Source organism: Oryctolagus cuniculus, chromosome 7 (genome assembly GCF_964237555.1).
Source record: "Oryctolagus cuniculus chromosome 7, mOryCun1.1, whole genome shotgun sequence".
NCBI lineage: Eukaryota > Metazoa > Chordata > Mammalia > Lagomorpha > Leporidae > Oryctolagus > Oryctolagus cuniculus.
Genome location: NC_091438.1, coordinates 145,573,942 through 145,597,281, shown reverse-complemented (window position 1 = coordinate 145,597,281; position 23,340 = coordinate 145,573,942). Strand labels below are relative to the sequence as shown.

The following is a 23,340-nucleotide window of genomic DNA, read 5'->3' as shown; positions in this document are numbered from 1 at the left end:
GCCCTGGGCCCGCCTGCCGAGGGCGCGCGGGGGCGCGGCTCGGTGCGCAGCTGCAAAGGATCGCTTCCGGGGGGGGCGGGTCAGCGGAAGTCGGGGCGGTTGAGGCCGGGCTGCTCGCTGAGGTAGGAGGGGCCGTGAGGTGAGTGAGTCCCGGAGCCACAGTCTGAGGTGAGCAGGGTCCGAGGGCGGCCGGAGAGACAGAGGCGCGGCCTTCCGGCCCGGCCGCAGGCGGGGTCTCGGCGCCAGGCGCTGTGCGGGGCCCGCGGCTCCTGTTCCCGCGCGACTTCTCGCGGGAGCCGCCGCCGTCCGCTTCCTTTGGCACGGGGAAGCCGAGTCCCCGAGAGGGTAGTTACTCCTCCGAGCCGAGGCCGACCGGAGGGTTCGGCCCTTCGGAGACCCGGCCACGGGGCCTGTGGGGCGCTGGGGCGCTGGGCTGCTGGGCAGGCGGCGAGGACCTGGCCGACCTTGATCCGGGCCGGCGGGGTGTTGCGGGGGCGGGGACGCGCGTCCTGGCTGGGTCCCAGCGGCGGCTTCCCCGCGCAGCTGCGTGGGGGCCTGGCGGCGAGACCCACCGCGCGGGGCTCCGACCGTCGGTGCGCGCCGCGAAGTTTGCGCCCGGGCCGGGGTGCGGAGACGGCCCTGCTTGGAGCAGCGCCGTCTCCCCGGGGGGACGCGCGTGAACGGAGCGTGACGGCGGCCTCGGAAGGGGCGGTGGGGGCGCAGCAGCGCCGACGGCCCAGCAGTGTTGCCAGCCCGCAGCCCTTGGGGCGGGGAGCTTGGAGGCCGAGCTGGCAGTCTCCGGCTCCACGGATGTTCGAGCGCTTAGTCTGTTCCGGCAGATGCCGTGCGGCCCCTCCGGGAACCGCAGTTCGCGGCGGTGCTGCAGGGAACTGGGGCGCCCCCGACCCGGGCAGGACGGACGGTGACGCTGGGGCCGAGAAGCGGGTGCTGGCGTCGCCTGCAAGGGCGCGGGAGGTGTGGCCGTGACGCGGGGGCCGCCCCGCACCGGCCTCGCGGGGCAGTCTGGGGTCCAGGTTCTATCTTGTCGTCTCTAGCCAGCCAGTTTTAATCATAGAACCGAAGTGTTTGGGAAAATGCCTGCAGCTGTTGCATCAGGCCCACCGGAGGAAGTGGCCGTAAGGATTTGAGACAGAGGCACTGGGGCGCAGATGAAAGGCTTGGACTGAGGAGTGGAGGCAGCGACACCCGGGCCAGCCCCGGGGCCCTTCCTCCTCCAGCTTCCCTTCCCCGACACCTGCTTTCCCAAGGGGGAGACCCTCCGGGGGAACTCGCCAAAAGAGCGGCTTTGCCAGTCTCTGCTCCGCAGTGACCTCCCCCGGCGTCCCCAGCCCTCAGGACTTCACCCCCAGCCTGCCTCGTTGTCTTCTCATACTCCACCCCTCACCTTCCTACTCCCTCTGAACTCACCCAGCCTCCTCCTCAGTGAAAGTCACTGTCCGGGTCCCATCTCAGCTGGGTGAACAAGGGAATGCATAGGAGCGGACTGCACCTGCCAGGAGTGACCCCTTCCATCTGTGGCGTGTTTAACGGTTCATTAAGCACTTAAACCCATTTCACCGAACCTTAAGGTCAAGTGGAGAACCATTCAGAAAGATTAAATGACCTGCCGGAGGCTACAAGACGGCAGGTGGCTGAACCAAGATGCAGATTTGGGGCTCTTCTCCCCCCTCTGTTCACTCTCCTGCTGCCGCTCCAGCCCCTGGCAGGGGCCCAGCAATGCTTTTCCAACCCTAAGAATGAATGCTGGGCTTGGACAGTACCTTCCTTTTGGCTCTCCCATGAACTTTGTACATACCAACAGGTTCTATTTATGTCTTTAGAACATATTTTCTATTTATGTCCTTTTGCCTCAAGAAACCTCAGGGCCCAGGGAGGTTCCCCAGGTTGGCCGAGCTCACCCACAAAGTCGAACAGAACCTTTAGGGGCCTGGATTTGGAGCCTGTGGTGGGTGAAGGCAGCCTCTTGGAGTGGTTTTCTCCTCGTGTGAAACAGAAGTCTTGGTGTAGTCGAGGCTCTGCAGGGCCTACTTTTGTGGGGCTTGTGGCCACTGAGTTCCCACTGTGGGGGTTGTTTCACAGGAAGGAAAATCGGACATTCCTCAAGATGGCCTGATGTGCAGGCGCCACACCTCCCGCCTCTCCCTGCTGCCGTGGCTGCCCTGTCCAAGTGCAGGAGCTGGCTGCGATGTCGGGAATGGAAGCCAATGTGGTAAGGGACACTCCCAGGGCAAGGTGTGGTGGGAGAGTGGAGCACCGAGCCAGCCCAAGTACAGTACGAGGTTCTGACTCCCGCAATCCTTCTCCCTGGAGGCCTGGAACTGGAGCAAGGCTGCCCTTCCATCCCCTTCTCTGAGGAATCTGCTAGGCACTGGAGAAGTTTCAGGGCTCAACGTATTTCCACCTTCCTGTGCAGAGGGAGGGGAGGGGCACCTGGATGATCCCTGTACCCAGCTAACTCCTGGCCCCTTCACTGGGCTTCCTGACACTGACTGCCCCAGCAGCAGCATGTCCCTTGGGTGCTGGCTGTTGAGGAGCCTGTCCTCACTCATAGTAGAGACCTGACTTAGCCCCAGAGGGTACCCTGCCTCTGAGATTTGGAATCCAGTCTTCCTGCTAGAGTGGGCAGGGACAAAGGTAGCTGGACTCGCTGTCTCTGAAGTTGTGGCCATCCTGTCCCTCTTTGCCTAGACTATCCCAATCTGGCAAAACAAGCCTCACGGAGCTGCCCGAAGTGTGGTGAGGAGAATTGGGACCAACCTACCCTTGAAGCCGTGCCCCCGGGCAGCCTTTGAGGTGAGTGTGCTGAGGGCGAGGAGAGAAGAGGCTCTGTGCCTCAGACCTGTTGGTGTGTGCCAAGGCCAGCTGCCTTCCTGCTTACTTTTTCATTTGATCAAGAAGTATTTAGTAAGTGGTCCAGATAGCTCCTGCTCACGGTACCTTCTGATTGCACACACACCTGCGGCTACACGGCCTTCCAGTCTGTTCATGAGTGAACACTGACATCCTGGTGGCCTCTGCTGAGACTCTGATTTCATCGGCTTCAGCAGTTTATCAGAGCAGGCCAAATCTGCATGACTGTGCACATCTGCGCTCGAGCTGTTTGCCAACAACCCGAGGGTCTCCACGTGGGTCACTGAGTGTTATATTGACTCTTGAGAGCGATCTCTTCCATCTGCTGGTTCACTCCCTAAACGGCTGCAAAGGCTAGAGCTGGGCCAGGCTGAAGCCAGGAGCTCGATCTGTGTCTCCCGTGTGGGTAGCAGAGGCCCAGGTATTGGATCATCTGCTGCTTCACCAGGTACATTAGCTTAGCAGGGAGCTTAATCAGAAATGGAGCAGCCAGGACTCAAACTGGCTCATATGGGATGCCGGTGTCACAGGTGGTAGCTTAAACCACTATGCCAGCCCATGTGTGTCTCTTGAGCTTAACTCTCTTCTTCAGCTCTAAGTCCTAAGACTTGGCCACTTAGCCACTTGTAGTGTTTCTGAGGCCTTACTCCCCCCGTCTTCCTCTTTCTGGCTAAGTCTGGCCACTCCTTTACCAGGCTACTTCAGTGTTACCTCCCTGTCTGGGAGACTTTAGCTCTTCTTCTGTAGCAGAGTTCTGCCTGGCCCAGGTCTGAGACCTCCTCCTACCCTGAACGCTGAGCAGCATCTGTCAGTCCCAGCTGCCTCCCCCAGGAACCAACGGTGAAGCATCAGTTCCAGACTGCTGGTTAAGGTGTCTGTGCTCAGGACGCTGGGACACACCCACCTCTGCTTTCTGTCTATGCAGAGGAAACCCACATACGAGTGAAAGGTGTGCCCAGGCAGGAAGAGAGTGAAGGAGCTTGTATATCAGATGCTAAAGTGCAGGCTGTGTAGGAACTGGATCTGGAGTTGGAAGTGGTATCAGGCTTGGTGTTAGTTCAGGAATGAGGTTGGAAAGGGCTATCCCATAACCCAACTTGCCAATCACCCAGAATTGCCTAATTGGCAGGGGCAGGAGGACGTGGGTCCCAGCTGCCTTGGAAGCACTGGACAACAGGGAAAGACGGCTAAGCGTGACTGACCCCGTGCAGGGTGCCCCACGCTTGGCTGTCTCCCCTGCAGGCCTTGGACAGATGCTGCCAGGCACAGGCTCCCTCAGAGCAGCAGGGAGGAGCAGTGACACTGACGAGGGGCACACACTGTGCAGGCACTTCCCACATTACCTCGGTTAACTGCCCACAGCGAAGGGACATTCACAGCTAATCCCGGAAAGCAAACATGGCTCTCCCTGAATGGCTCACTCTGGCAATAGCTCTGGGTCAGTGACACTCATCCTCCTCGTGCCCTTGGAGTGTCACTTAATTCCTGTCAGTCCCAGGTTCCCTATCTAAAAGCAAGAACTGGCAACCCCTCATCCACCTAATAAACAATTTGTAACAGATGGAATTTAACTCATGCAGGTGTGCTACTGTCTTAATTATACCTAGATTTCTGTAAATCATCTTAAATATTAAAAGGAATCTTATTTTTAAAATTTAGCCCTATAAAAATTGTGAAAAGTAGGCTGGCGCCATGGGTCACTTGGCTAATCCTCCACCTACGGCACTGGCATCCCATATGGGCACTGGGTTCTAGTCCTGGTTGCTCCTTTTCCAGTCCAGCTCTCTGCTGTGGCCTGGGAAGGCAGTCGAGGATGGCCCAAGTGCTTGGGCCCTGCACCCGTGTGGGAGACCAGGAGGAAACACCTGGCTCCTGGCTTCGGATCGGCACAGTGCTGGCTGTAGCAGCCATTTGGGGGGTGAACCAATGGAAGGAAGACCTTTCTCTCTGTCTTTCTGTCTGTCTCTCTCTCACTGTCTAACTCTGTCAAATAAGTTGAAAAAAAAAAATTGTGGAAAGTAAAATAAGTTACCTAGAATCACACCATGACACAGCCACAAGAAATTTCCCGTGGCTAGAACAGATTTTTGATGACCCTGTACCCATACATTCTTTTTTTTAAAAGATTTATTTATTTATTTGAAAGAGTTACACAGAAGAGGAGGCAGAAAGAGATCTTCCATCTGCTGGTTCATTCCTCAAATGGCCGCAACGGCCAGAGCTGTGCCGATATGAAGCCAGGAGCCAGGAGCTTCTTCCAGGTCTCCCACGCAGGTGCAGAAGCCCAAGGACTTGGGCCATCTTGTACTGCTTTCCCAGGCCACAGTAGAGAGCTGGATTGGAAGTGGATCAGCCGGGTCTTAAACCGGCGCCTATATGGGATGCTGGCACTGCAGACAGCGGCCTTACCTGCTATACCACAGCGCCAGCCCCTGTACCCATATTCTCACAATCAAAGGGCAAGATGGCCATCTCTGTTTGTTTAATAATTATTTTATTTGAAAGGCAGAATTACAGACTAATCTTCCATTCACTGATTTATTCCCCAAAGATCCAAAACAGCCAGAGCTGGGCCAGGCTGAAGCCAGGTCTGACATGGTGGCAGGAGCCCAAGTACTTGAGCCATCATCCACTGCTTCCCTGGTGCATCAGCAGGGAGCTGGATGAGATGCAGAGTAGCCAGGACTGGAACCAGGTCTTCTTGTGGGATACAGGCGTCCCAAGCAGTGGCCTAATCTGGTATACCACAACACCTGTCTCATGGCCAGCCCTGTTAAAAGATCACTCAGGCCAGCTGGGAAGGCATGGGAGACCAGGAGGAAGCACCTGGCTCCGGATCAGCGCAGCTGCAACCATTGTGGCCATTTGGGGAGTGAACCAATGGAAGGAAGACCTTTCTTTTTTTTTTTTGTTTTTTGTTTTTTGTTTTTTGACAGGCAGAGTGGACAGTGAGAGAGAGAGACAGAGAGAAAGGTCTTCCTTTGCCGTTGGTTCACCCTCCAATGGCCGCCGCGGCTGGCGCGCTGCGGCCGGTGCACCGCGCTGATCCGATGGCAGGAGCCAGGAGCCAGGTGCTTTTCCTGGTCTCCCATGGGGTGCAGGGCCCAAGCACTTGGGCCATCCTCCACTGCACTCCTGGGCCACAGCAGAGAGCTGGCCTGGAAGAGGGGCAACCGGGACAGAATCCGGTGCCCCAACCAGGACTAGAACCCCGTGTGCCGGCGCCGCTAGGCGGAGGATTAGCCTAGTGAGCCGCGGCGCCGGCCCGGAAGACCTTTCTGTCTCTCTCTCTCACTGTCTGTAACTCCATCAAATAAATAAAAATCTTTTAAAAAAAAAATCACGCAGGCCAGTACCAATGAAGATCCTAAACTATTTGTAATCCCACAAACTGTCCTGCAAGCTGTTTCCAATCAGGACCATTATTCCACCCCTTCTAGGAAGCCTTCCTGACACCCAGTACTGGGTTAGGTGCTCCTCCTGTGTATTTTGCAATGTCTAATTGGCTTTTTGTGGAGTCAGTGTTTGTTGATGAATTTTACTTCCCCACAGACCCTGCCCAACATCTCTGACCTGTGTTTGAGAGATGTGCCCCCAGTCCCTACCCTGGCTGACATTGCCTGGATTGCTGCAGATGAAGAGGAGACGTACGCCCGAGTCAGGTAGCTGAGGCAGTGGCGGATCTGCTGGGGAACAGGGACCTTCCTCCCGGAAGTGGCAGGCAGCAGTGAGAGTGCTGTGAGAGGCTGAGGGCAGCAGGGATGAAAACTGTTCACCAGAGGGAAGCAGGACCTGTCACTCTTAACGTGGATGAAGGGGTTTGTGCAGGAGTGCGGTGCCAGCTCTCTGTGACTGCTGTGCTCGTTTTCCTCTGGTCCAGGAGTGACACACGCCCCCTGAGGCACACCTGGAAACCCAGCCCTCTGATGGTCATGCAGCGCAATGCCTCAGTGCCGAACCTGCGCGCGTCTGAGGAAAGGCTCCTGGCCCTGAAGAAGCCAGCGCTGCCTGCCCTGAGCCGCACCACTGAGCTGCAGGATGAGCTGAGTCACCTGCGCAGCCAGATTGCCAAGATAGTGGCAGCTGATTCAGGTAGGAGCCCCTAAACTGGGGCTTGGGATATAGCAGGCTGTCCCCTTGTTTTTGGAGGGACAGCATAGGGTTAAGGAAAATGGTGCTCCCTGGTTCAGGGGGATTTAGGCCCACGGCTCTGGGCAGTGAGGCTTGGGCAGACTCTAGTACTCCCTTGGAGAGTTCCTAACAACCATTTTGGACTGAATGGTTTGGTTAGGAACAAATAATCACTTAACCTGTGACCCCAGGCAGATTCCTTTCCTTAACTACAAAAACCAGTACCCTCTTCTAAGTGGTTTTTTTTTTTTTTTTTTTTTTTTTTTAATATTTATTTGAGAGGCAGAGTTACAGAGAGGGAAAGAAATATCTTCTATCCACCGGTTTACTCCCCAGATGGCTGCAACAGCTAGAGTTGGGCCAATCTGAAGCCAGAAGCTTCTTCCAGATTTCCCACGTGGGTGCTACTTGGGCCATCTTCCGCGTAAGCAGAAAGCTGGACCAGAAGTGGAGCAGCCAGAGGCTTAGCCTGCTGTCATAGCACTGGCCCCTTAAGTGTCTCCATGAGCCCACAGCAGCAGCTCCTCCTGTTTATGAAGCATTCCCCACCATCACCTCCCTGTTCCTTGCCCTCTGTATCAGAGGTCACCTCCCCACTCTTCCAGGTTTCTAGTTAAGGCAGAACCAATGGAAATGGATGAGAGCCTGTCTTGACCAGAGGCATGAACACCCAATACATTAAAGTTACTGAGCATCTTGGGAGAGATGAAACTCCTAGCTCCCAAACCTTATCAGTGGGCAGGGCACATAAAAATCATGGTATTACTTAATTCCATCACATGGGAGTTTCATGGATGAGCTGCACTTACATTTCCATTTCTAGGCTATTTTTTTTTCTGTCATCCAGGAGACTTATATAAGAAGCCAGACTTAGAAATATTCTAGTTGTTTTCAGAGTTAGAAGCACTAGATCAGTTAGAGAAAAAGAACAAATGCAGGCCTCGACTCTGTCGCTTTAGTCAAAGGCTGCCATCCAATTGCTGCAGAATGGGGATTTTTAGGAGCCAAGGGTGGGAAGGACAGCGGAGGACTCCCCCAGACTGTTCCTGGCAGCCTAGGAAATGGATGTTCTCTAGGGAGTGTTTGCTTTATTCTAGCTTCAGTGTTCATCTATGCCTGTTGTTTTCTCTTTCAGCTTCGGCTTCATTAACGCCAGATTTCTTATCTCCAGGAAGTTCAAATGTTTCTTCTCCTTTGCCTTGTTTTGGATCCTCATTCCACTCTACAACTTCCTTTGTCATTAGTGACATCACTGAGGAGACTGAGGTAGAGGTCCCTGAGCTCCCATCAGTTCCCCTGCTTTGTTCTGCCAGCCCTGAATGTTGTAAAACAGAACACAAGGCCACCTGTAGCTCCTCTGAAGACGACGACTGCATCTCTCTGTCCAAGGCCAGCAGCTTTGCAGACATGATGGGTATCCTGAAGGATTTTCACCGAATAAAACAGAGCCAAGATTTGTAAGTATTCTGGTGATCCATGTACTTTTTTTTTTTTTTTTTTTTTGACAGGCAGAGTGGACAGTGAGAGAGACAGAGAGAAAGGTCTTCCTTTGCCGTTGGTTCACCCTCCAATGGCTGCTGCGGCCGGCGCACCGCGCTGATCTGATGGCAGGAGCCAGGTGCTTCTCCTGGTCTCCCATGGGGTGCAGGGCCCAAGTACTTGGGCCATCCTCCACTGCACTCCCTGGCCGCAGCAGAGAGCTGGCCTGGAAGAGGGGCAACCGGGACTAGAACCTGGTGTGCCGGCGCTGCAAGGCAGAGGATTAGCCTAGTGAGCCACGGCGCTGGCCCCATGTACTGTTTTAAAAATTGTTTTTTTATTTGAGAGAGGCAGAGACAAATTTCCATCTACTGGTTTGTTCCTCAAATGCCCACCACTGCCAAGACTGGGCTGGGATGCTGGGACGCTGGGACTCCCATCTGGGCGCGGACCCAAGTACTTGGGTGATCACCTGCTGCCTCCCAGGTGCAAATTAGCAGAAAGTTGGACAGGAAGCAAGAGTACCTGGGACTCAAACCAAGGACTCGACACAAGATGCAGGAGTTGCAGCAGCGATTTAACAGCTGTACCACAGGCCTACGCCTTTCTGAGTCACACTTGGTCAGTGATCCAGTCTAACAGATTTAAGAGCATTTTACATTTGCTGGGTTAAATCACCCCAGCCAAAGTTATGACTAGTAGGGATTTTACAAAAAAGGCTCATTCAACCCAACTTCTGCCCTGGGCGGCTTCACCACTTCAGTTTTCATACTGAGTTTCCTTCTGCCCTACCTTTCATAATGGGAGGTTGTTATCTCAAATTGGTAGGTGTTTTTGGTGGAAGGAGAATTTCTGAAGTTAGGAATCCTGCTTTAAAGTACTGTGGATGTTTAGCTGCTGAGATCAGTGCCCATCTCTGGCTCCCGCTTCCTGCTGATGGAGACCTGGGAAGCCACAAGAGCAGCTTGAGTAATAATTGGGTTCCTGCCACCCACGTGGAGACCTCGATTCTTCTTTGGCCCTGGCCTTTGCAGACACAAATGGTCCAAAATCCAAGACAACCTTGTAAATGCAGATGTTTGAAAACAGGCTTTTAAGAGTCATGAAAGCTGGTTATCAGAATGGCACAGATTTGTTTAAAACAAACAGACTCCCTAGGAAGTGAAGCAGTTTCTAACTGGGCGTGAGGGAACACCTACCTTTGAGAAACTCATCTTACAGAGAGACCCTGGAGCCCTAGGCCCATTTCTCCAAGTGTGGTCTGAGCAGTGGCATGAACTCACCAGAGGGGCTTGATATTCAAAAATGCAAGTTTCTGGACACGTCAGTTTGAGATCCAACCTTACTGGCCAGCACCCAGATTGCACAGCTCTTTGAATGCAGGTCAAGAAGCTGCCCTGAGGGCTGGGAGGTTGATGAAGTTCCTGCTGAAGGGAAGGCAACGCACCTTGTACAGAGATCTGTGTTTCCTAGGCCCCATTTCCCTCTGGAAACCAGACAGGGTCACTGCTTACTGGCAGGCTGATCCTGACCTGCAGTTCTTTAATTTTCCACATCCCCACGTGCATTTAACTGCTGCTGCTTTTGGTCACCATGTTTTATAGATTCTCATACTTTTCTGGCTTGCCTTTTGGATCAAACAGATCCCAGATCCTTATGGTCAAGATTCTTTTCTCCTTTGTAGAACAAGCTGGGCCAATGACTATGGGTAAAGGTTCAGAAATGTAATACAAAAAATAATTTTACATTCAAGGCTTAATGATTAATGACAAGTAAAACATCTGCATGGGCTGGCGCCGCGGCTCACTAGGCTAATCCTCCGCCTAGCGGCGCCGGCACACCGGGTTCTAGTCCCGGTTGGGGCGCCGGATTCTGTCCCGGTTGCCCCTCTTCCAGGCCAGCTCTCTGCTGTGGCCCAGGAGTGCAGTGGAGGATGGCCCAAGTGCTTGGGCCCTGCACCCCATGGGAGACCAGGAGAAGCACCTGGCTCCTGGCTCCTGCCACCGGATCAGCGCCGTGCGCCGGCCGCAGCACGCCAGCCGCGGCGGCCATTGGAGGGTGAACCAATGGCAAAGGAAGACCTTTTCCTCTGTCTGTTTCTCACTGTCCACTCTGCCTGTCAAAAAAATAAAATAAAAAAATAAAAAATTAAAAAAAAAAAAAAACATCTGCATGGGGATGTTCACTAGAATTATTTTTCAAGTTTAAGACCCTCTTGGGGCCGGTGCTGTGGTGTAGCAGGTAAAGCCACTGCCTGAAGTGCCAGCATCCCATATGGGCACCGGTTCGAGTCCCGGCAGCTCTACTGTGGCCTGGAAAAGCAGATGGCCCAGGTCCTTGGGCCCCTGTACCCAGGAAGCAGCTTCGGATCGGCCCAGCTATGGCTATTGCAGCCAGTTGGGAAGTGAACCAGCAGATGGAAGACTTCTCCCTAACACTGCCTTTCAAATAAATAAATCTTTAAAAAAAAATTTGAGCCTACCCCACCCTGGAGTTGGTTTTGTTCCCACAAGTTCCTGATGATATGCATGTTTAGCTATAATTCTAGGTTTCCCCTGTTGGGGAACTAGGGTAGTAGCCTCTTCCCCAGAACTAATAAGGATCAGAGGCCGGCGCCACGGCTCAATAGGCTAATCCTCTGCCTGCGGCGCCAGCACACCAGGTTCTAGTCCCAGTCGGGGCACTGGATTCTGTCCCGGTTGTTCCTCTTCCAGTCCAGCTCTCTGCTGTGGCCCGGGAGTGCAGTAGAAGATGGCCCAAGTCCTTGGGCCCTACACCCACATAGGAGACCAGGAGAAGCACCTGGCTCCTGGCTTCGGATCAGCACGGTGCGCAGGCCGCAGCATGCCGGCCGCAGCAGCCATTAGAGGGTGAACCAACGGCAAAAAAGGAAGACCTTTCTGTCTCTCTCTCTGTCCACTCTGCCTGTCAAAAATAAATAAGGATCAGAATGGCCAACTCACCAGTCACTTCCCCTGCAAACCTTGTGGTAAAATGCTCCTACGATAGGGTCAAAGGGTGGGAGCAGAAGCTTAGCCATCAGGCCAACTCTAGCAAGTTGATGGTCCTTTATTTTGCCCACACTTTGTAGCCATTAAAGAAACATTAGAAGCCAGCACTGTGGCATAGTGGGTAAAGCCACTGCTTGCAGTGCCAGCATCCCAAATGGGTGCCAATTCGAGTCTTGGCTGCTCTACTTCCAGTCCAGCTCTCTGCTATCGCCTGGGAAAGCAAAATTGGGCCCTGTGGGGGAGACCTGGAAGAAACTTCTGGCTTAGATTGGCCCAGCTCTGGCTGTTGCAGCCATTTGGGGAGTGAATTAGCAAATGGAAGACCCCTCTCTCTGTAACTCTGTCATTCAAATAAATAAAATAGATCTTTAAAAAAAGAACTGTAAAAGCATTTACCTCTAGTGGTTATTGTGAGAATTCGGTCGGGTAATGTGCACAAAGACACAAACTCAAGTATAATTTTATCTGTGATTATATCACCAGGAACCGGAGTTTAGTGAAGGAAGAAGACCCTGCTGTTCTTATCTCCGAGGTCCTAAGGAGGAAGTTTGCTCTGAAGGAAGAAGATATTAGTAGGAAAGGAAACTGACACCACTCAGCTCTGCAAACTCAGTTTCACGCTCCTGGAACTCCTTCAACAGCTGCCTTCCTCACCACAGACAGATGTTTCTGCCTCTCAGCTAGAAATCTGTAACAGTCTGGCAGACAAGCTAGAGCTTGGACTGAAAGAGAAGAGCTGGACTACATGTTTCCCATGTATCAACCTTAGCAGAAGCTAAGGCCTGGGGTTTGTGCTGAGACATTTGTTACAGGTGATTATGTATGGTGGAATGTCTCAGTTTAAGGAGATAGAAGTTTGTTTTCCCCTTGGCCCTGTATGAAATTAGGTCCTAACTGACTTAATTCACCGCATCAGACCCCATAACTGGTCTCATCGGTCACTTTGTTGTGCCCAGCTGTCACTCACTCTCAGCTGCTGCCTTGCAGCAGAGCAGGGCTGAGGGGAAGGCTGTCACAGTTTATGTACAAGTTTGCACACTGCACAGGGCAGGGAAGATCTTAATGCTGCTCCATCATAAACCTACACAAATGCCCAGCAATCACCCTTTCCCTGTCTAGATGTAGAGGTCAGGCCACTGGACCAGCTAACACTTGGGCTGCTACTGAAGGCCCTGGCTATTTTTTCTTAAGTATATTTTATAATACTATATACAACCAGACCTAGCCTCCAAGGCCCCAGAGCCTCATCAGTTTCACTGAAAACTTTCTCTTCCATGGGACTCTAGTTTAAGCCCAGTAGGAATGGGAAATGGGAAGGGAGAGAGCATACCATCCTTCCAGGCCCTTTGGGCTGGGCCAAGGTTTGTACCTACAGCACCATGCATGACACAGACGCCCTCAGGTCCCTTTCTCTATGGTATGTATGTGTGTGGGTTTAAGCATTACCCAACATTAAATGAAGGATTTGGAGAAGGACTGCATTTGCTGTGTCTGTCTCTTGAGTTGTGATTACCTAGTATCTCTTAGGAATATAGGATCCCTAAAATTTTAAGGGGTATGAACTTAAAAGCCAGGTTTCTGGCTTTGTTTTTCCTTATTAGGTCCTGCCCTTAAAAAGGAAAACTTCCAGCCAGTGCCGCGGCTCACTAGGCTAATCCTCCGCCTGCGGCGCCAGCACACCAGGTTCTAGTCCCGGCGGGGCGCCAGATTCTGTCCCGGTTGCTCCTCTTCCAGTCTAGCTCTCTGCTGTGGCCCGGGAAGGCAGTGGAGGATGGCCCAAGTGCTTGGACCCTGCACCCGCATGGGAGACCACGAGGAAGCACCTGGCTCCTGGCTTCAGTAGCAGCCATTTGAGGGGTGAACCAGCGTAAGGAAGACCTTTCTGTCTCTCCCTCTAACACTGTCAAAAAAAAAAAAGGGAAACTTCCCTAGGTGCTTTCCCCTTTCTGTAGATTTTTCCCTAAACTTTTTTTTTTTGGACAGGCAGAGTGGACAGAGAGAGAGAAAGGTCTTCCTTTTTGCCACTGGTTCACCCTCCAATGGCCGCCGTGGCCGGTGCGCTGCGCACCTGGTCTCCCATGCGGGTGCAAGGCGGAGATTAGCCTATTGAGCCACGGTGCCGGCCCCTAAACTCTTAAAAATAGTTCCAAACTCATGACCCAAGTTCATACTGAACCTAGGGCAGTGACAGAACATGCTACTGCTAAATTACTTTTTCAAACATAAAACATTACAGATTAGTTTTCTACTTCTTGGAAGACTACAAAAAGCTCTTGGAACGTTGTATTACAAAAAGACTACACACCAAAAATCTTAATTCCATTTTACCATGACCTTTTTGAAGTACCCTCATAAAATCACATTCAGACTATTACATTGCTTAGACTTTTTAAAAAAGGAGATATTGAAGCAAAATATATAACTTTAAAGTACTATACAGTTAACACTAAATAAAGAAAACAATGGAACTACTGCCGGCCTACCTCTGTCCTGCTAACTGCTGCACACTTGCGTTAGGGGAATATGCCTCTGTCTCTCAGAAAGCTATCAAGAATAATGGTCCCATTATTGGTTGAGAAGGCTTACAGCCAAAGATAAACACACACATCCTAAAGAAGCAAGGTCCCAGCCAGGCATCAGAAAGGGCGAAGAGCATAGCAGGGTCTTCCGTGCAGGGCTCAGTACCAGCACTGCCTCCCCGGTGCACACCTCACCCTTGTTCAGAGAATTCACCAGTCACCTTATGAGGGAAAGGCACGAAGCCAACACACGGTCTTAATGAGGGATACTGCCTGCTTTATTCACACAAAGAAAATGTTTGATAATGCCAAAAGCTATATCTCACACTGCCTCCTTCCCTCCTAAAAACACTTCTCACCACCAACTACAGATGTCTTCCTACATCTCTTATTTGAAGGTACTTTAGAACCAAACCCACATTAAAAACATTTACAGCTGATGCTTGATAACCTGATTACCTTCAGAGTCCTGGGTAAAGAGAAGGTCAGGGGGCAGGTGGAACTGTGTCGGCCCCACCTGGCTCAGAGCCTGAGTGCTGTCAGCAAACTGCTCCAGGCCCCGAGGGCAGCTGTTGCTTATGTTCCGGAAAGGGGCTCGAGAGCTGTGGGCGATGACCTGCTGGCCCTGAGAATCCTCAGTGAAAAGCTGACTCCATGAGTCCTTGTCATTCTTTTCACTATCCCAGGAAAACACAGAAACAGGACAAGGGCTTCGTTTCACTGCTGTGTTTTTTCCATTCCAGGATTCCCTGTGAGTCTGAGGGACCTGCCTGTTTTCTTTGGCAGACACCTTCCTTTCCAATTTAGCTTTGTCCAAGGATTGAGGGCATTTTCCCCTAGCTGGGCTGCTGTGTCTCTCCAGGCCCTGAGACTTCTTTTTAGATCCATGAAGCCATTCCCTCATGGAAGAATCCTTCTGTCCCTCCTTCTGGTCCAGTAAACAAGAACGTCCCACGTCCTGGGAAAAGGAAAAAGCCAGTGAGGCTTCACTCTGTCCGGCACAGACTAGGGTATCAGGCTGCAGCAAAGACAGCTCAGTGAAAAGTAGATTTCCCATTTTGTGGTGGCCAGAAGTCTGGAGGAGCTGAGGAGAAAGTCCCGTCTCCGGGATGTCTGCTGGGGTTGAAGTGGCAAAAGGGAGTGTCATGCAACCATCCCCAGAGCCTTGGATCAAATGGCCCCTTAGAGGGGATGCATCATTCTTGGGTTCTTTGTTGATCTGTCTTTCTGCAGGAGACGGAACACTTCTCTGGTCACCACCATTTGTCTTTCCTAGTGAAACAGGAATAAACAAGTTACTGTCAGAAAATTGCCCTCAACAGAATTTAGTTGGCTTTTTCTGAAATCAACACCAGTGACTATTACTGCCTGTTGCAGGGTTCTTAAGATTCTTCACCTAACTCGGTAGTTAATCTTCCCGCTTTCAACCTTGTTTTGCTTTCAGAATGGTCTTTCTAAAACATAAATCTTACATTCTCCTATGCAAGTGAATGGATGCTGTCATGACCTTCCTCAACCTAATAAAGTCAAACATGGTATACAATCAAACCAGCACCTACCTTTCCAGCTGAGCTTTCACATTATGTGGTTTAACACAGGACACGCCAGTGCTGCTCTTTTTATTTAACATGGTTTCTACTAAATAGTGATCCCGGCAAATATATACTCCAGAATATTATGCTTAAAGAAACACACCAACACGTACTCATGTTAGATCTGAAAGATCACATTTAGCATCCAACTCTAAGAAACCTTCTGGTGACAGTAGAAAGAACACAAGTTCCCTTCTCCTCAAACATTTCATGGAAAAGGAGTGAAGACAAAATCAGGATGCTAAGACAACTAGTAGGAAGAACAATGATAAAACAAATACTACTGTCCAGCCTGTCCACTTTACCAAGCATAAAATGGATCTTGTTCTGCTTTAAGAGATGGACGAATGACACGGAATTCCCATTCCCCTGAAGTCACACCAAGATCTAATTACAAAACAAAACAGAATGATTTCCTTTTTCCTTCTCCAAGAATTAAATTGCACAAATTTTATTTTGCGAGAATTTCCAACTTTGCCTAAGAATTCAAAATAGACCATAAATAAACTAGAATCTGTAATTAAAAAAATGTTTTCCTTGTTATACAAAGCAGAAGGAAGAAGTTCTTGCTTAGGGAGGGAAGAGAGCATTTTGATAGAAAGCAGCACTGAGAATCCCACTAAGAATTACAGCACTCCCTGCAAAGCCCTCCAACTGCAGGAGCCCTCCTCTAGAAACTCCACGCATTCCAGACCTCAGCTTTCTCCAGAGACACATGCAAGCAAAGAACCACCGAAGGATGATGAGAGGGGTAGGCATTTGGCATAGCGGTAAAGATGCCACTTGGGATACCCACATCCCGTATCAAAGCAGCTGAGTTCAAGTCCCAGCTCTGTTCTCAATTCCAGCTTCCTGCTAGTACACACCCTGGAAGGCAGCAGGTGACGGCTGAAGTGATTGTCTCTGCACCCACTGTGGGAAACTCTGAATTCCTCGTTCCTGACTTCATTCAGCCTGGCCAACCCCAGCTGTTGAAAGCATTTAGGGAGTGAGCCAACAGATGCAAAAAGTCTCTTATTTCTCTCCTCTTTCTGGTCTGCCTTTGAAAAAATAAAAATTTGGAGAAAAAAAAGGATGAGGAACAAGCCAACTCTATGCCAACCTAAGAAAAATAATCTTTCAATTTACTTTTTTTTTTTTTTTTTTTTTTGACAGGCAGAGTGGACAGTGAGAGAGAGAGACAGAGAGAAAGGTCTTCCTTTGCTGTTGGTTCACCCTCCAATGGCCGCCATGGCCAGCGCGCTGCGGCCAGCGTACCGCGCCTATCCGAAGCCAGGAGCCAGGTGCTTCTGGTCTCCCATGGGGGTGCAGGGCCCAAGCACTTGGGCCATCCTCCACTGCACTCCCTGGCCACAGCAGAGAGCTGGCCTGGAAGAGGGGCAACTGGGACAGAATCCGGTGCCCCGACTGGGACTAGAACCCAGGGTGCCGGCGCCGCAGGCAGAGGATTAGCCTAGTGAGCTGCGGCGCCGGCCCAATTTACTTTTTAATTTTAATTTTTTATTTGCCTTGAGAGGCAGAGAGAAAGAGACACAGAGATTTTCCATCTGCTGGTTCACTCCCCAAATGCCTGCAACAGCCAGGCCTGGATTAGGTTGAAACCAAAGCCTGGAACTCAACCTGGGTCTCCATGGGTGGCAGGCACCCAAGTACTTGAACCATCACCTGCTGCCTTTCAGAGTGTTCACTGGCAGGCAGCTAGAATCAGAAGCCAGGCTGGGAGTCAAACCCAGGCACTCTGATAAGGGATGTGTGAGTCTCCAAGGGGTGTCTTAACTGCTGTGTCGAATGCCTGCCCCATCTTTGAACTTTTGAGATGTTTCCTACAGAAATAACAATTAACTTGAGAAATTTTATACAGAAATAACATCAATTAACCATATACAGGTTACTCATTGTGGCCAATCCTAACCAACGCCAAGTCAACTCCCTTAGGTATTCCCAAGTCCCAAATACACCTTTCCTCACTACTGTCAGTAAACACAAACAGTTAATATTATACAGCAAAACCAGGAAAGTATATAAATGCATGTTATATGCTTTTTTCAAAAGGCAATGATTTCTTGTGTTTGATAATCTCTCTCAATAGGTCAGCTTATTTTAACGCGATGCACTGATTTCAATACTTCTCCTGAATATCCCAACATGGAAAAATAAACAGGCTCCTTTTGTCCTCCTGGATAATGAAGTATCCCCAGATGGGTCATCATACCTGGCTGCAAGGTAAAGAAGGAAGCAATGCTGGTCTGCTTAACACATGCATGTGGAGTTCTTCTTTGAGTTAAATAAATATTAGTCTTTCTCTCTTCAGGAAGCAGTGTTAGTATTTTGGTGCTTGGCTTGATTAAATGTGTCTGAAAAGGGAAGGGAAAAAAAAAACTATTAATATCAAAAGAGCTGCCAGCTGAGAGTGAATCAACACTACTGTAAATATACATATATATATTTATATGTATATATATGTATGTATGTATGTATACACACAAACACACACCCCATTAAAACAAAATACAAAAATCTGAATTCAGGGCCTGGCATTGTGGCACAGCAAGTAAAGCTCCCACCTATGACACTGGCATCCGACACAGGTGCCGGTTCAAGACCCAGCTGATCCACTTCCCATCCAGCTCCCCACTACGGCTCCTTGTAAAGCAGGGGAAGATGGCTCAACTGTTTGGGCCCCCCACACCCACATGGGAGACCCGGACGAAGCTCCTGGCTTTAATCTAGCCCAGCTCTAGCTGTTGTGGCCATTTAAGGAGTGAACCAGCAGATGGAAGAGATCTCCCTCACCCCTTCTCTATTTAACTCTGCCTTTATTTAAGTAAAATACATAATTTTTTTTCTTTCTTTCTTTTTTTTTTTTTGACAGGCAGAGTAGACAGTGATAGAGAGAGACAGAGAGAAAGGTCTTCCTTTTGGTTCACCCTCCAATGGCTGCCATGGCCAGCGCGTTGCAGCAGGTGCATCGCGCTGATCCGAAGCCAGGAGCCAGGTGCTTCTCCTGGTCTCCCATGGGGTGCAGGGCCCAAGTACTCAGGCCATCCTCCACTGCACTCCCTGGCCACAGCAGAGAGCTGGCCTGGAAGAGGAGCAACCGGGACAGAATCCGGCACCCCGACCAGGACTAGAACCCAGTGTGCCAGCGCCGCAAGGCGGAGGATTAGCCTAGTGAGCCGCGGCACCGGCCTAAAATACATCTTTAAAAACAAAAAATCATGGCATAGTGGGTTAAGCTATTGCCTGTAACGCTAGCATCCCATGTGGGCAGTGATTCAAGTCCCAGCTGCTTCACCTCTGGTCTAGTTCCCTGCTAATGTGCCTGGGAAAACAGTCAAAGCTGGTCCAAGTGCTTGGGCCCCTGCATCCACTTGAGAGATCAGAAAGATGCTTCTGGCTCCTGGCTTCATCCTGGCCCAGGTGCAGCCATTTGGGGAATGAACCAGGGGATGGAAGATCAATCTGTGTCTCTCCCTCCAACTCTGCATTTCAATAAATAAATCTTTAAAAAATCTGAATTCATATTAAAACAAAACCAATAAACACCAGTGACCCTCTTGGATCCACACTAAGCCTTTGGACTCCACTCCTGCCTATTCTCTAGGTAGTCGGAATGAGACATCTTCCACTATTTCCTGGCTTCCTGGTGATTCTTCCCACAGGATCCACATATTCCGACTATAGCCTAACCCCCCACTTCCCCACAGAAGTCAGACTAAACTAACAGGATTTGAAAGTGATTCCAGAGATGATGCATTCTCATTTGTATCTGAGGATAATCAATGATTCTACAATAGGAGCAGCTGACATATGTTCAATAGTTTTTTTTTTTTTTTTTTTTTGGACAGGCACAGTGAGAGAGAGAGAGAGAGAGAGAAAGGTCATATCCCTTTCCGTTGGTTCAACCCCCAAATGGCCGCTATGGTCGGCGTGCTTCGCTGATCCAAAGCCAGGAGCCAGGCACTTCCTCCTGGTCTCCCATGCGGGTGCAGGGCCCAAGCACTTGGGCCATCCTCCACTGCCTTCCCGGGCCACAGCAGAGAGCTGGACTGGAAGAGGAGCGACCGGGACAGAATCCGGCACTCCAACCGGGACTAGAACCCTGTGTGCCAGCGCCGCAGGCAGAGGATTAGCCAAGTGAGCCATGGCGCCAGCCTGTTCAATAGTTTTTGAACAGTCATATTGTGGTTTTAACAGCATAGCTCTAGAATCATGCAGCATGCATTCAAGTCAACCCCAATTCTGCCATTGCCATTTATTAGTTATCTGACCTATACAAATTGTTTAATTTCTGCGTCTCATTCTCGTGTTTGAAATGAGGACGTTAACAGTACCAGTTCCATAAGGCAGTCCCGCTTCTAGAACATAGAAAGCCCTCAACAACAGCTGCAATTACTAAGAGCAGGAACCAGGCTCATCATCTCAAGCCTTCTCATGCTTTCAAGTGTAGAATGGGAAGATGGACAAGAAGGTTTGGCAAGTAAATTTTGTCAATTAACTATAATTATAACCTCATCCTTTCTGTGATTTGTATTTATTTCCATTTGTTATGGAGTACCTGAGAAGCAGGGAGAGTAGTATTAGATTTATTCAGTTTGGCTGTGATTGCCAAAGAAATGGGACTTGCCAATATTTATGCAAGTTAGAAGCAGGCCTGAAAGTTGAACCCAAATCATTAATTCTAGCTCAAAGTTGACTTCATCTCAATAAGTGGTTAAAAGGAGGAAATCCTGGATTAAAATTCATACTTCAACTTGTTGCAGTACTGGTTTAGAGCTTTCTCTTCAACTATACACAACCAGAAAATTGGATCAAAGATACAGTTCAACTTTTCTTCCTTCTTATTATTTGCACGTCTTAAAGATTTTGCTTCAAATCAATTCAGTATTTTTACTATTCATTATGGCCTTCAAGTCTAGCACAAAATTTGATCCAACTTCCTTTTTTCATAATGGTCATTCTGGTACACATTTGTGTGAAGCCTCATTTTCTACACATATTGACAAATCTTGAAAACATGAAAATCCTATTTGGACCTAGTGTTTAGCCTAGCAGTTAAGACCGCCTGCATCCTCTATAAGATGGTTTGGCTTTAATTCCCAGTTCTGACTCCTGATTCCAGCATTTTGCTGATATAGATCCTGGGAGACAGCAGTGATGCTCAAGTAATTGGGTTCTTATCACTCACAGGAAGAACTGGATTGAGTGCTTGGCTCCTGGCTTTGGCCCAGTCTAGGTCTGGCCTTTGCAAAATGAACCAGCAGGTGAGTTTGCTGTCTCAGACTTTCTCTGTCCTTCTTCCTCTCAAAAAGAGAGATACAGGGGCTGGTACTATGGCATAGCAGGTTAAGCTTATGCCTATGGTACCAGCATCCCATAGGGGTGCCGGTTTGAGTCCCGGCTACTCCACTTCTGATCCAGTTCCCTACTAATGCATCTGGAAAAGCAGTGGAGGATGGCCCAAGTGTTTGGCCATGTGGGAGCTCCTGTCTCCTCGCTTCGGATAGGCCCAGCTCTGGCCATTGCAGTCATTTGGGGAGTAAACCAGTGGATGGAAGAGCTCTAATTCTGACTCAAATAAATCTTAAACAAACAAATAAACAAACAAACAAAAAAAAACGAGAGAGAGAGACACACACACACATACTCTGGGACTGTGGGCTGTTGGCAACTGGGTGGGTGACAGGCCACATGGGCCCACTGGCCATTTCCCAGGCAGGAGGCTGCCACCACTTGCATGGAAGAGGAGGGTGCTCAAGACCCTGCAGTGATCACCCTGCTGTCCAGTTGGTGCTCTTAGGCCTGAAGTACAAGCCTAAAAACTCCACATCATGCCAAGGGAAGGGAGGGAAACAGAGGTATGCAAAGGAACAGAGCATCATGAATGAAGGCAGCACCAACTTATCGTCGCTGCAGATGAAGAAGGCAAATGTGGCCTTTTGTTTGCTTTTGGCAGGATCAAGATGAAGAAACTGCCAAGTTTGACAAGACTGTGAGAGGCCAGAGTAGCAGTCAGCCTTGGGACAATGATGCAGTACGTGTAAACCCCTGCTCCTTGATCCCCACACCCAACAAGGAAGAGGATGAACTAGTACATGCATATCCCACATTTGATCCTCAGGGTGTCATACCATCCAGAGCCTCACTGCTGCCTGTACTGAACTGGGCAGAGAGAGGAAGTCTGGAAAGTCATGTTACACGAGGAAAAGAAGTACTTAGGGGATAAGCACTTTTGCAGCAACATCCTCTTCTGCAGCCTAAAACGCGAGCGATTCTTCTGGACTGGTTAACGGAGGTACGTGATGTCTATAAACTCCACAGGAAGACATTTTACTTGACACAGGGTTTCTTTGATCAGTGTGTGGCAACACAAGAAAATATTGTAAAAACACTTGTTCAGCTTACTGGAATTTCATCTTTATTCACTGCTGCTAAACATGAGGAAATCTATTCTCCCAAGTTGCATCAGTTTTCTTGTGTTACAGACAGGGCTTGTCCAGGTGATGGAATAGTTACCATGGAATTAGCAACAATGAAGGCCCGTAAGTGGCAATTAAGTCTCCTGAGCCCCTGTGTCTTAGCTGAATGTATACAGACAGGATGCCTATCTAAATGATGAGTATGAAGTGCTACTGCCACAGTATCCCCAGGAAATCTTTATAGCAACTGCAGAACTTTTGATCTCTGTCCCAGACATTGACTACTGAGGATTTTTATATAATATTCTTGCTGTTTCTGCCTTATGTCATTTCTTTTCATCTGAATTGATACAAAAAGTTTCAGAGTATCAGTGGTGTGACACAGAGAAGTGCATTAAGTGGATAGTTCCACTTGCCATGGTCATAGAAGAGTTAGGAAGTTCCAACTTAAGCACTTCTCTTGGCTGGGGCAGGGGCAGGGGCAGGGCCGGGGTCAGGGGTGGGGGGCAGAGGTTGTCCTGCAGACATACAGATCTGTATCCACAGCCTAGTTTTGCTAGACAAAGTCCAAGCAAAGAAAGCTATATGTCTGAACAAAACAGGGTTTCTCCTTTCCCCACTGGGTGCTTCCTCCCCTGCGTCTCCCCACAGGGAGTCAGCAGGGAACACTGTGACCACACCAGCACTCTCCACCACAGAGAGCCGTACAGACATGCCTGCTCCAAGCGCTCTTGTTTCTACCGAAGCAGGAGTGCACTGGCTTTTACATGTGTTTCGAAGGAAGAGTACATCTCTTCAGCAACAGTATCTCTGCCATAACACTGGGCAAGGGGAAGTGATTTTTATTGATTTTTTAAAATGAGTCGAGTACACCAGCCACCTCCAGAACACAAAGGAGTGCTCCAGATGCTGCTAAGTAGCGTGATACTTGACTTGTCTGACCATTCGCACAGTGACACAGGCATGGAGTTGAGGAGTGCCCCAGGTGTTCTGGGTATACCCTGTTACGTGTAGCAGGTGGCTGCAGACTACCACTGTGATGCAGAGCCCACAGTCTGCTGAGCTAGGGCTTGTCCTTTTCACACTATCAGTTAATAGCCTATAACACCTTTCATGGGCTCTTGTTTTCTAAGTGCTGCTATGTCTGTTTTTAATAAAGATAATACTATCTTTGAAACAGCTGGTTTTATGAGCTATGTCTGTTCATTTAAGTAAGAAGTCAACTTTCATTGTTGCTATAATTAGGTCCTCCCCCCACCTCCCCTTCATGCTTACTGAGGCACCAGTCTGTCAAGCAAATATATTGAAAAGTGAACCT

The 23,340-nt window shown here is 49.9% G+C and overlaps 2 protein-coding genes and 1 pseudogene across 9 annotated transcripts in view; 2 read left to right on the top strand and 1 right to left on the bottom strand.

The window, feature by feature from the left end:
• On the top strand, positions 1 to 12,973 carry MTFR1L (mitochondrial fission regulator 1 like). 7 transcript variants are annotated; one of them, XM_017346584.3, is made up of 7 exons: positions 1 to 139; positions 2,101 to 2,230; positions 2,710 to 2,814; positions 6,424 to 6,533; positions 6,752 to 6,963; positions 8,138 to 8,459; positions 11,976 to 12,973. In XM_017346584.3, exons 2-7 carry the CDS (start codon positions 2,207 to 2,209, stop codon positions 12,079 to 12,081), a joined length of 879 nt encoding a protein of 292 aa, XP_017202073.1. In that variant the 5' UTR covers positions 1 to 139; positions 2,101 to 2,206; the 3' UTR covers positions 12,082 to 12,973. The 7 variants fall into 7 exon arrangements, with proteins under 7 accessions (XP_017202073.1, XP_002716155.1, XP_069935161.1 ...); XM_002716109.5 differs by having other exon boundaries at positions 1 to 168; XM_070079060.1 differs by having other exon boundaries at positions 3 to 139; positions 8,174 to 8,459.
• Positions 12,032 to 23,340, bottom strand: part of AUNIP (aurora kinase A and ninein interacting protein) — a 28,294-nt gene continuing 16,985 nt past the window's right edge. Inside the window, exons 2-4 of one of the 2 annotated variants that reach the window (XM_017346582.3) lie at positions 17,816 to 17,957; positions 14,471 to 15,283; positions 12,032 to 12,214 (exon numbers count right to left, since the gene is read on the bottom strand). In XM_017346582.3, coding sequence (XP_017202071.3) covers positions 12,108 to 12,214; positions 14,471 to 15,283; positions 17,816 to 17,957 — 1,062 coding nt within the window. In that variant the 3' untranslated portion in view covers positions 12,032 to 12,107. Of the gene's footprint in view, positions 12,215 to 14,267; positions 15,284 to 17,815; positions 17,958 to 23,340 lie in introns of those variants that run through there. The other variant, XM_017346583.3, reaches the window with a different exon arrangement.
• LOC138850312 (G1/S-specific cyclin-E1 pseudogene) lies at positions 20,856 to 23,084 on the top strand (annotated as a pseudogene).

Bases quoted from the DNA above. Each gene is read 5' to 3' on its own strand.
- MTFR1L (XM_017346584.3), top strand. From the start codon at position 2,207: ATGTCGGGAATGGAAGCCAATGTG. The intron at 2,815-6,423 runs GTGAGTGTGCTG...ACTTCCCCACAG, and splicing joins GCCCCCGGGCAGCCTTTGAG to ACCCTGCCCAACATCTCTGA. The intron at 6,964-8,137 runs GTAGGAGCCCCT...TTTCTCTTTCAG, and splicing joins GATAGTGGCAGCTGATTCAG to CTTCGGCTTCATTAACGCCA.